General features: G+C 41.7%; 1 protein-coding gene across 1 annotated transcript; it reads left to right on the forward strand.

Annotated features, from left to right (window-relative positions):
- Positions 1–262: 262 nt before the first annotated feature.
- On the forward strand, positions 263–10,414 carry CHCHD1 (coiled-coil-helix-coiled-coil-helix domain containing 1). Its single transcript, XM_061634775.1, has 3 exons — positions 263–445; positions 6,794–6,912; positions 10,044–10,414. Exons 1-3 carry the CDS (start codon positions 301–303, stop codon positions 10,155–10,157), a joined length of 378 nt encoding a protein of 125 aa, XP_061490759.1. The 5' UTR covers positions 263–300; the 3' UTR covers positions 10,158–10,414.
- Positions 10,415–12,904: the final 2,490 nt, after the last annotated feature.

The following is a 12,904-nucleotide window of genomic DNA, read 5'->3' on the forward strand; positions in this document are numbered from 1 at the left end:
GCATTGACAGGCAATTTTAAAAAAATGTTTAAAAACTAAAAACAATGGATCACATTATTCACAAGGCATAAAACCTGTGTTAGAACGTGCATGAACCTTGCTGCTACCTATTTCCAAATTCCTAGGGATAGATCTCGCTTCCGTCGCAAGGTGACAAAAAAGAAGTCAAAGAAACCAGAGAGTCGTTTCTTCAGATAATGGTATTACCACTCTAACTTTTTATCTCTATAGTCACGTATGACCGTCATTAGGGTGAGGTATGCTTGCCGGCTTTTTGTTTATTGTCGCAAAAGCTGTGATATGGCGGCTTCTCCGCCGTCCTGTCCGGCCTGGGTGAACCGCCTAGCCGAGTTCAGAAAGATACGGGGCAAGCCGACCCCAGTGAGGCTTCCTCGGTCCCTGGTGCTGGCCAACCAGGTCTCGAACCGGCGCCTGAGGTTAGGAGGTATGTAAGGGGCGGTTTGGGTACCGGTGCGATCCGAGGGTGGTTGCCATTCCGCACCTCTAAAGACTCGGAGTTGTGTCCATCTAAGTTCTACTCGGTAGATCTACTGAAATTAATCGACTAATTTGGGTATACCCATTTATTTCTATGGGTCTGTTCTGAGTATGACTATCATTGGATGCAACTCCTGGACTTGAGACGCCACAATGTTCATTTCTATGGAGTCACATTGTGTAGCAAGATTATAACAAAGAATCATTTGGCATCTTAAAGGAGAGTAGATTTATTGTGGCATGAGCTTTCACGCATCTTTGTGTGATGCATGAAGAGTTATCCTGGAGTGCCAGATATGGGCCGTAGGTCAGTGGCAGAGCATCTGCTTTGCATGATGCAGGACGTCCCAGGTGTAATCCCTGGCATCTCCAGGTAGAGCTAGGAGAGCCTCCTGCCTGAAACCCTGGAGAGCCAGTCAGTGTAGACAGTACCGAACTAGGTGGACCAATGGTCTGACTCACTATAAGGCATCTTCTTATGTTCCTATACATGCATGTTTACAGAAGGGGGAAAGACTAACAGGAACTTAGGAACATATAAAACAGCCTTATCAGCACCTTGGCTTATCCAGGCCCAGGGGTTTTCCCCAGTTCTCTACAAGAAATCCTTTTCGCTGGAGATGTGGGGGGGGGGTTGAACCTGGGACCCTCTGCATGCAGAAGCACATGTTCTAGCACTGAACACAGCATACAGTGCCATGAAAAAGTACTTTCCCCCGTCTGATTTTCTGCATGGTTGCATATTTTGGGCACTGAATGCTATCAGATCTTGAACCAAAACTTAATTTTACAGAAAAGGAAACCTGAATGAACAAACAACACAAAATTTTGATACTTATTTCATTTGTTTATTAAAGAAAGTTAAGCAACACCCAATGCCCCCGTGTGAAAAAGTAATTGCCCCCTTACACTCAAAACCTGCTTATGCCACCTTTAGCAGCAATGACTGCAACCAAATGCTTCCTGTAGTTCTTGATCAGTCTCTCACACCACTGTGGTGTAATTTTGGCCCCCTCTTCCATGCAGAACTGCTTTAGCTCAGTGACACTTGTGGGTTTTCGACCATGAACTGCTCCTTTCAGATCCTGCCACAACATCTCAATGGGGTTTAGATCTGGACTTTGACTAGGCCATTCCAAAACTTTAAATGTCTTGTTGTTCAACCATTCTGATGTAGACTTGCTTGTGTGTTTCGGATCATTGTCTTGCTGCATGACCTAGCTGCACTTCAGCTTAAGCTGATGGACAGATGGCCTGACATTCTCCTGTAGAATTCTCTGATACAAAGCAGAATTCATGGTTCCTTCAGTGATGGCAAGTCGTCCAGGTCCTGATGCAGCAAAGTATCCCCAAACCATGACACTGCCACCACCATGCTTGACTGTTGGTATGAGGTTCTTCATGTGGAATGCAGCGCTTGGTTTTCACCAGACATAACAGAGCCCATGTTGCCCAAAATGTTCCATTTTTGACGCATTTATCCATAGAACATTGTTCCACAACTCTTGAGGATCATCCGGGTGGTTTTTGGCAAACTCTAGACGAGCATTCATGTTCTTCTTGGTGAGCAGTGGTTTCCGCTTTGCTACTCTGCTATGAATCCCATGTTTGCACAGTGTCTTTCTGATGGTAAGAGTCATGAATACTGACCTTAACTGAGGCTAGAGAGGCCTGCAGATCCCTGGATGTTGTTCTTCGTGACTTCCTGGATGATTTTATGCCTTGCTCTTGGAGGGATTTTGGCAGGAGAGCCACTCCTGGGAAGATTAACAACTGTCCCAAACCTTCTCCATTTGGTCAATATGGCTCTGACTGTGGTTTGGTGGAGTCCCACAGACTTAGAAATAACTTTGTAACCCTTTCCAGACTGATATGCATCAACAATTATTTTCTGGGGGTGTTCAGAAATTTCTTTGGATCGTGGCATGATGTGGCTTTGGAACCTGTGTGCTGGCAACTTCAGTCTGATGGCAAGGCCCAAAGTTAGTCAGATTTATGTTGGGCAGGGCTGGCCCAAATCAGGCCTGATTGTTTACCAAGGTATTCAAACGTCTGGCCGTAATAATCCCTTTCATTGGATTGAGTTAACTAGGGGGGCAATTACTTTCTCACAGGGGGGCATTGGGTGTTGCTTAACTTTCTTTAATCAATAAATGAAATGAGTATCAAATGTTTGTGTTGTTTATTTCGTTTTGGAATGGCCTAATCAAAGTCCAGACCTAAACCACATTGAGATGTTGTGGCAGGACCTGAAAGGAGCAGTTCATGGTCGAAAACCCACAAGTGTCACTGAGCTAAAACAGTTCTGCACGGAAGAGGGGGCCAAAATTATACCACAGTGGTGTGAGAGACTGATCAAGAATTACAGGAAGCATTTGGTTGCAGTCATTGCTGCTAAAGGTGGCATAAGCAGGTTTTGAGTGTAAGGGGGCAATTACTTTTTCACAGGGGGGCATTGGGTGTTGCTTAACTTTCTTTAATAAATAAATAAGTATCAAAATTTTGTGTTGTTTGTTCATTCAGTTTCCCTTTTCTGTAAAATTAAGTTTTGGTTCAAGATCTGATAGCATTCAGTGCCCAAAATATGCAACCATGCAGAAAATCAGACCGGGGCAAATACTTTTTCATGGCACTGTACATGGATACAGAGAGAGAAATTGTAAAGTGGGATGGAGCCCATGAATGCTTATGCTGCAACCAACTGTTAGACTTTTAAGATGTCAGAAGACTCGTGGTTGTTTTTGCTACAGCAGCCTAATATGGCTGCTCCTCAGGAGCATTGAAAACATACCTGAGCATCTTCCTCATGCTGTCATATTACCTGTGTTGATCTGACTTCCCTGCATGTAGGGAATCCACTCGCAAAAGAGCAGCACCATGCAGTGGGGAATCTTCTTGCTTATCAGCTGATAAACAAGAGGATTCATCTTGTGTGGTGCCAGTCATTGCTTGTTTACAGGTGGCTCCCCTGCATGCGGAGAAGGTGCTTGCAAAGGAGCAGTGGCCGGCTATGCACAGGATGGGATTGTCCTACCAGCTGGTGCAGGTAAACAGAACGATTCCATCCTGCACTGGTTGCACCCACTTGCTCTCAGTGGGAGAGGGGGAAGAAGGAGATGTAACATCTCCTCCTCCCCTTCCCCAACCCTATTTTTAATTTTAAACAAGCCTTTAGCACCGTCCCCCCAGTAGCTTTGGGAATGAATCCGGAGTTGAGCAGATGGATCCCTCTTTGGGACAGGGCAGATTGGCCTTCCTCGGAGCCCACAGACATGGGGTAGATAGGGAGGGCTGCACACATCTCTATATAATATGGTGAAATCTTACTACGTTGTAATACACTTAAATTATTTTCGGTATCTTCTTCACATGCAATACTCTGTGTTGCACAGGAGCCACCCCATTTATATGTCAGCTGAGAATTGCCCCCCTTCACCCCCTTGCAGTGAACCTTTTAAGAATACATTTGTATTTATACAAATAGATGACTGCTTGCTTCTGTAGGTTACCACAATCTTCCATGGAATAATCACGGTTGCAAGGACACCTTGTGGATAGTTTCCACAGCAGCTTGCACAAGGATATGCACCCCAGGATTTAGAAACATGATCCAGATAGAGCCTCTCTCTATCTGAATGAAGAACCCCATGCGTAAATAGATTTTGCACATATAAATGCACATATAACTGCCATTGAGCCTGTGCATATAAAAGGGGGTTTCAGATAAACTCCCTAATGGGAGATCCTAGATAGCCCAGGATCCCCACCCCAAGAGGAGTGTGTGTATGTTTGTGCAAAACACATGGGTATGTGGCTGCAACAAGGGTGGGGGTGGCAGCTGCTGGCCGTGACCCTGCTAATTTGAGGGGTGTTCTTGTGAACATCCCTAAACTGTTAGAAATGCAAGAATTACAAAAGCAGCTATTTGGGAGGGATGAAATTTAGCAGTTTCACAAGGAAGAAAGAGGTGACCATTTTGAATGCTCTGTTTCTAACAGTTCTTTTCATGCCTTGATGACTGCTGTGTGCATACATTATTTGGATTTGGGCTCTGATTTCTGTGCTTTGAGAATAGGGCTGTTAGAATGCAAAGGTCTACATGTGCATCTTTATGCTTTGCTATCTCTTTGTCTCAACAGCAAAATTCTATGTATGTATACTCAAGCCCTGCTAAGTTCAATGGGAGTTACTTCCAAGGCAGTGTGCATAAGAGTGCACCCTAAAGCTCTTCATTGACAATGATATCATGATTTTATGCAGGTGTTGCATTCAGCTGGAGTATATGTTGCCCAGATGAGACTAACTGAAACTAGGTCAAATTTTGCAGCAATACTTCCATTACAGCCTTGGTCATTTTAAAATTGTCACTAACACAAGCAAACTTGGAGGGGGGTGTATATGCATGCGCACACACACACAAATAGTTGAATGTGAGTATTTGGTTGAATCATTTTGCTTGCATAGTGCCCTGGAGGCCTGCAGACTTCGTTTGTGGCAAATAGCCAGAGGGAATACATTCCACAGCTGGAACATAGTAAAGCATGCTAATTGTTCCCTCAGTATTTGTAAAAATGAAGTATTATTATTATTATTTGATTTATATCCCGCCCTTGCTCCCAGAAGGAGCCCAGGGAGTAAGGAAGAAAACCATGTGTTGAATGTAATATTATCTCTGGTTGGCAAAAGAAAAGGGTTGTTACCTTGTGATTAGGGACATTTATTTTCTGCAATTCTGTTTGTGTACAATCATTTATTTCAACAGGAGCTAGTTGAATACAGCCCATTATGTCAATCCCTGGGTTGCACAAACCTTATGCTAAAATAATCATGGTTTGAGCTTCCAAATTATAAGGCAAACTGGTTTAGAGATGCTTGTCCCCGTTCATTCTCTGTCAAGTCAGGCCTCTTATCTTTAGCTGTAGTGCCTTTGGAGTTAGAGCAACAACTGTAACAATGGTTTGTTCATTCAGATGTCATGCCAAACCATAGTTAACACACATTGTTGATGTGCAAATCATGTTTTTAAATTCCAGTTTGCTGGCTGACCATGTTTTGTCAAGTCAAAGTATCCAACCAAACCATAATTTAAGCTTCCTTAAGTAAGGTCTATCATGATGTCTGAACTGAGCCACTGACAATATGTAAAAGTGCTTGTTCTTTGCATCATGAACTATTTGAATTTCAAAGAGACATTTTTGTAGAATACTTTATATCAACCTTGTAGCCATTTGCTTGGGGCTAGTAACCACTCCTTTTGGATAAGTACATGGATATATGAGCAGAGGCAGGCAGGTTGGTAAAACCTTTATACTCATCCTTGGGATTTCCTTATGTGTACAATTCTGTATAAAGTACAAAGAATAGTCAGTGAAACTTTGTCAGGGACAAAAAATATACCCACAGAGGAAGAAAGAGAAAAAAAGCTTGGAAAATGGCAAACTGCCACTGCCATGGCTCAGGCAAAACTGCTGCCACTGCAGCTGAGGGACGGAACGGGAAGAGAAGAACCGGGAAGTGTAATGCTGAGGGAAGAATAAGTTAACAAATTAAACTCCACAGACAATAACACAAGCAAACAGAAGGACTCACCATGGAAAGGAACACTGAGGATGAAGAACAAGGTAGAACAAACAGAAAAAATAAAGTAGAATGTGAGGCTGATACAAAAGTGAACGAGAAACCTTCCCCAGTTGCATTTCAGCTCAGGCTCACCCTTAAGGGTTAAAGCCAGCGACTACAGTACGGGTTCTCAGACAGGCTCTGGAGTGAGGAAAGTTATTTGGAAGGACAGATGGGAACCTCTGCATTTTTTGATCTTGTGAGTAAAAAGATGTGTGAACTGCTGTACTGTATATTTTAAAATGGAAATGTACTGCCTTCAAGTTGATTCCGACTTATGGCGACCCTATGAATAGGGTTTTCATGAGGCTGAGAGGCAGTGACTGGCCCAAGGTCACCCAGTGAGCTTCATGGCTATGTGGGGATTCGAACCCTGGTCTCCCAGGTCGTAGTCCAACACCTTAACCACTACACCACACTGAAGAAAATGTCATACCCGTGGTATATCCAATACTGTAGTAAAGTGAAATGCATTATAACGAGCGTTCACTCTAACTAGAAGTGAAATTCCCAGTTCCAGTGGACGCATGTATCTTCTTGGATTAAAGATGCAATAGAAAACCATGCCAAGAAGTTGTGTATCTTAACTGTCTTTAAAGTTTCATGTGGTAGTCATGCAGTAGCTGTCAATATTATAAAATACTCCTGAATAATGGCAGTTTCCTTTCTTTTACAGAGGCATCATGCATCACGGAGATGTCTTTAATGATGGCCTGTTGGAAGCAGAATGAGTTCAGTGACACAACTTGCGCCCAGGAGATCCAGACATTTTTTGACTGTTCTGCAAAGGCAGAAGTAATTATGACCTAGTGTATCATCTATTTAAGCTGAAGGAAACTAGTTTCCATGGATAATTTGAGCATATAATACCACTATGAGTCACCATTAATCATTAGCTGTATTTTTATTATCATAGGCAGTTTTGAGCTTCAAGCTGGAGGAAAAGTGGGTTATGAAAGTTATAAATAACAATTCCTTCAATTAAAGTATAGATTTAAGTGTATGCCTGTATGAGCTGCCTTTGAACATACCATTAACAGCTGGTGCAGCCTGCATCTAATCCAAGTCCTGTTCCTGAGCAGTGCACCACTGATGTGCTTCAGTGGATGAAGGGATATTTCTATTTGTAATATCTGTACAAACCCTGTACAAACCCTTGAAAGATTTTTCAAGCAAAATTTTAAATCTTTGCTTTGAATCTTTGAAGAAAAATTTGCAGTGTCTCTTCTCAAGAACATATACATGTGCATTGTGTCTTAGCTCCTCCTGAGCACATTTATTAGAAGGAAGGAGCCTCTGTACTTTGCTTGAATCTTAAGAGGAAACATGAAGTGCAACTGAGGAGCTCCAGTGCATACATCCTAATGTACCAGACTCTGTTGCTGTTCTTTGTAGCAAACATTATGTGGATTGGATTATAGTTCTGTGACATGTAGAGTAACTCAGGTAGTGTGTATTTGTGCTATAGACAACTATGTTAAACATCTGGTGCTTCAGCACCGAAGCTGGTTTGCAAACCCTACTGAAGTCTTGTGCAGCTATGGAGCGACACTGGTGACACACCTTTGTTTAACTTCTGCCTCTGAATCCTGACATTCATTAGCAAAATACAGCAAGGAAATTAAATGCACACAGTGGCTTTTGAAATACCTACTGTTGTGGCTTATTTGCTGTCTCATTTAAGCAATTGGTACCATTTTGTAAGTTTTTTTTATAACTATATGTTCAAATGGGAAACAAATCTAGATTGGGCAGGTTTCTCACAAAACTCAACTCAAGACAGACAAGACAGAGGTGCTCATGATCTATAGAGCTGGCTTGGGAATTGATTTTCAACCAGTCTTGGATGTGGTTGCACTTCCTTCAAAAACACAGGTGTGTAGTTATTCTAGACCTAGCCTTGATCCAGACTGCCATACAGGAGTATGTGACTCCCTTACTGAGACAACTGTACAGGCTTCTGATTATTACAAGCACAATTCAGAGTACTGATGATGACCTTTAAAGCCCTCAATGGTTTAGGACCGTGGTGTCTGAAGGACTGCCTCTCCCATATGAGGCTGCCCTGAGATTTGGAATAATTTTGTTGTTGATGGTGGTATATTGTTTTTTACTGTTCTTAATCTTTAATGTTTTTGAAACTGATATTTCAAATATTAAGTGTTGGACTGATTTTGTTAGCCAATTTGAGCTTTTTTATGAGGAAAGGCAGGGTACAAATGCTTTAAATAATATGTATCGTACAATCTGATTTGGAAGCACGGACAAAGACTCCACTGTATGTTGGTGGAAGCAATGGATGTAGATTTTCTGGTAAGATAATAGAAATAACAAATCCTATATGGGCCCCTTCTATAAGCAAATAACAGTGTGCTGTACAGTGAAAAAGACTAAGCCATGGTCCCCAATTTACAACTTAATGATATATGGGATGCTTCTGCTGTATACTCCCATGCCTGAAAAGTAGATTGACCAAGAAGTGTTTGACTTCTCAACCAATCCAACAAGTCAAATATTGGGTAAGCATGTAAGTTTAGACACACTTAGCTGAAGTTTGAACTCATTGGGGCTTACTCCTGGGTAGACATGCATAAAAAAGGTAAAGGTAAAGGTGTCCCCGCACTTATAGTGGAGTCGTTTCCGACTCTTAGGGTGACGTCTTGCAACGTTTACTAGGCAGACCGTATATATGGGATAGTTCCGTCCCCGGCCTTTCTTTACCTCCCAGCATATGCCGGGTACTCATTTTACCGACCACGGATGGATGGAAGGCTGAGTGGACCTCGACCCCTTTTACTGGAGATTCGACTTCCTCCTTCTGTTGGAATCGAACTCTGGCCGTGAGCAGAGGTTCGGCTGCATTACCGCTGCTTACCACTCTGCGCCACAGAGGATTTGCATTATTTCATATGTCTCTCTCTCTCTCTCTCGCTCTCGTTCTCTCTCTCTCTCTCACACACACACACACACACACAGAGAGAGATGTGCAGGTATTAGTGTTATATCAGTATAAATTCATGTGAACAATATTCAAGAACTTGACCAGTTCTCTTTGGCTTGAACTTGAACTCCAGAGAGGTAGTCAAAAAACTGAAAAACTTCAAGTATAAAATGCAAGTTGTTTTAAATGTAGTTGTAGGTCAGGGGTTGCCTGCTCCTAAATTAACCAAGATGTAAAGGGCTCTTATCCCTGCATTTGCTATTGTACAAAGCAATGATGCAATTAAAAACATAGGCTAGGCATTGGTTTGGCTTTGTGGAATATTTGGCTACAGTCAGATAATAACCATCCCAACACTGCTTAAAACATGTAATGAGAAGGATTAAGCTCTGTTTCCTACTTTCATGTAATAATCATTCCCATTGCACAGGAGTCATTTGTGAGAGCACCCCCTACTTCATTAAACCATAAATTACAAGTGGGCATGTGACAACAGAAACATGTTTGAAGAAGGAAGAGGATAGCAGAACCATGAACCACAAAATAGATTTTATCCCTGCTATTCTTCTTCTTAAGGTTCAAGGACTGCTGTCATTGCTGCTGCAAATCAGAATAACATACTCCATAGTTATGTTGCCAAACCTTCTGTTTTGTGAGTCACATTTATTTTTAGAGAAATGCAGTCAGTCCTTGTTGCTATACAAGAAACAAATATCAACAGGAAACAGACTAGGCATAAAATGCAACAAAGTACATTCAGATAATGTCTTAAGGATATACTGTCCTTGTATTCCTAGGAATAGATAGTAAACATCCAGCTCCTCTTCCTTGGTTGTAACATTTATCATTTTACTGTTTTAAATAAATGAGTAACCACTGCAGCTCTGTCTAATTGTCCAGAGGTTGACACTTGCATCATTGGGAATATTACTGGAATTTGTTCATCAGTTTAATAAATATAGAAAATTGTTTGTATTCTTTTCAGGCAGAACGCAAGGAGAGAATTCGACAACAACTTCTGGGCCAATCAGAAAATCTTGATTCAAAACAAGTCAACAAATTACTAAAGAGGTTTCCAAACATTACACACAATTATTAAAGAGACTTGCTTCCCCAAGCATTTGTGAACATCAGGAGCCAAATTCACTACTTGTTTATCAGTCTATTTGAAGTGAAGGGGAAATCCCCTACAGCATTTTATAGTGGTTTTTGACTAAAGACCTCTGTTGAAGATGAGATGAAAACCTAAAGCACCCTCTCATATGAAGCTTTTTCAAGTAGAACTTTTGCTTGAAATGTTGCTCAAGTAGCATATTTTTGAGTCTTCAGTGAAATAAAGTCTTTTATGATATTGTATCTGCTGTTAAGGTGTACACTGTGTCTATTTACATACATTCAAGCTATTGGTTATAGAGCAAGCCTTTTTTCTGACCTGTAAGTGTAGAACATAGCTTTGGCCCCCAAACACCTAATATAAACAGCATCATTCTGTAACTTGTGATACCAGCAAGGCCGGCCCTCTTTCTCATGAATGCACAGGGTTGAGGGTTGTTGCTTTCCCTTCTATCCGTGTCTACTCAGAGTCCTTATATGTTGAAAGTTAGTTGACCTAAGCTCACAGGTTTCCAACAGCAGTCATCAAACAGTAGGCAGATATAGTTAGAGACCCCACCCAAGATTTAGAGGGTCTTGGGAGAAACCAGAAATTTTCTAATTGGGAGTCAGACTTCAGACAGCCGAATAGTCTTTTAACACATGCTATTTATTCATACCTTGTGCACGGGAACTATTAAATTTAATAATTATTTATTAGATTTATATCCTGCCCTTTCTCCCAGCAGGGGCCCAGGGCATTCACCATCATAGCAGAAACAGAAAATGAGAATAGAAAGCATTCATTTAACATCAAAGTATAAGACCTTGAAGGTACAGCTTACTTAGGTTACAATAGATGAAAGGACTGAGTTAAATTCAAAGTCTTGTTACAGAGCTAAAGGTACAGACTACCTGGAAATACTGTACATCTCGCCATCACATGACAAGGATGGTATATCTTGTTGTACACTGCCCTGAGAGCTTGTTGCTATAGGGCGGTTTAGAAATGTAATTAAATAAATAAATAAATAACATTTCTGCAGTCTTTAACCTACTCCAGCCTGAGATGGGTACTGAGTAGTAAATAATTTGGCTTTTTATACACTTCCTTATCAGAGAGGAGGTGTTCTCCCACGATCTTATCAGCTGTACTGCCTGGCCATGCTGTCTCTTGTGTTGTCTCCCTGCTGGCTCTCTGTGCGACTAGCCAACCCTTTTGTCAACAGCTAGTTGAGTGTTGTGGTGTTAACCATACCATATAAGGAGTAGTTCCCTCTTATTTATATCTTATTTAATTTATTTATATTAGCCAGAGAACATGGGCTAACTGCCCAGACACCTTATCTCTGCACTTTATGTCAGGCGTTCATAGAAAATTTACTGCTTTACTTGGGAGGGGCAAAGAAACCCTTTCTGAGAACATTTTTTGCTCTTTTGCAACAATATACTATTGATTTAAGCAGACTCTATAAGCTATTACAGCAATAATAAACATAGTTCAAGGCTGAGCCCATTACACTTGTAAAATCAGTCTAGACTGACTCTTACAGTAGTGCTTTTTACTACACTGAGTGCAGGCCAAGAGTTCCCAGTACGGCATAAGCTAGATCTAGGTAGATCGAGGGGAAAAGTAATATGAGTGTTAAATTACTTTACAGGCACACAAAGATACTGATCCTCTTCATAATGCCTTCTGTGTGCCAGATCCAGACCACAAGAACATCTGCCTCACAATTGAGGAACTCCTCATGGAAACTTCCCAATCTAACCTGATGTTGAATGGTGGATAGAAAAAGATGAGAAACAGACATGCTTAAAGGAAGCTGGGAATGGATGGAATGGCAAACCTCATTTATACAATCAGTTCCTAGTTTCCATTCACCTGTGAAGGGCAAAAACCTCTCCGATCCCCAATTTACACCCTTCTACATTTTCTCACAGAAATAATCAATAAACCTTTTCACTTCTATTAGGAAAAATACTGCATTTAAGGATACTGTATTTGCTAGGGACTAAACCATGAAAGAAGAGCTAAAGGCTCAAATTATGCTTGAGTAAAACAACTTTATTTTATGGTGTAATGCACCCAACACATTTCAAAATGTTGCCTTCTGCAGGGCCACTAACCAATAACAAGGACGACTTTAAGAGGGTTTTTTAAAAAAAACTTACATAAAAATAAATCTTCAGCGATGGTGATGAAACATTTGCAACTATATTACTTTTTATAATTATTATTTATTATTATTATTATTATTATTATTATTATCCTGCCCTTCCTCCTAGAAGGAGCCCAGGGCGGCAAACAAAACACTAAAAACACTCTAGCAGAGCAATCCAAATGCTGGGGACCCAGTGGAAGTGAGGCCGGTGGAAAGCTCCACGGGATCCTCCTGTTCGGGAGCCATGTGCATGAGCTGGCCGGGAACTTCCACAAACAGGCCTCCTGGGGAGTAAGTGCTCCCCATAGGCCTCAATGGGGAATATTTAAATTTTTTTTACTGCACCCATCTTTTGGCCCGCAGAGTTTGCGGGGGGATTGGGACCTGCGGGAGGGGTCTGAATGCGAGGAGGATCGTGCCTAAGTCCCCCCCTGCAGCTCCTCCCCCACCACGCCACTAGAATGCCCCATTTTCAGGGCTTTCAACGGCTTCCCCAGCTCAGCTGTGGCAGCGGGCTGCTGCCAGCAAAGTCTGGCGCAGTTGGGAGCCTGCCAGCGCAGCCTGAATTCTGTGACATCCAACTCACCCC

Source organism: Rhineura floridana, chromosome 7, assembly GCF_030035675.1.
Source record: "Rhineura floridana isolate rRhiFlo1 chromosome 7, rRhiFlo1.hap2, whole genome shotgun sequence".
Lineage (NCBI taxonomy): Eukaryota > Metazoa > Chordata > Lepidosauria > Squamata > Rhineuridae > Rhineura > Rhineura floridana.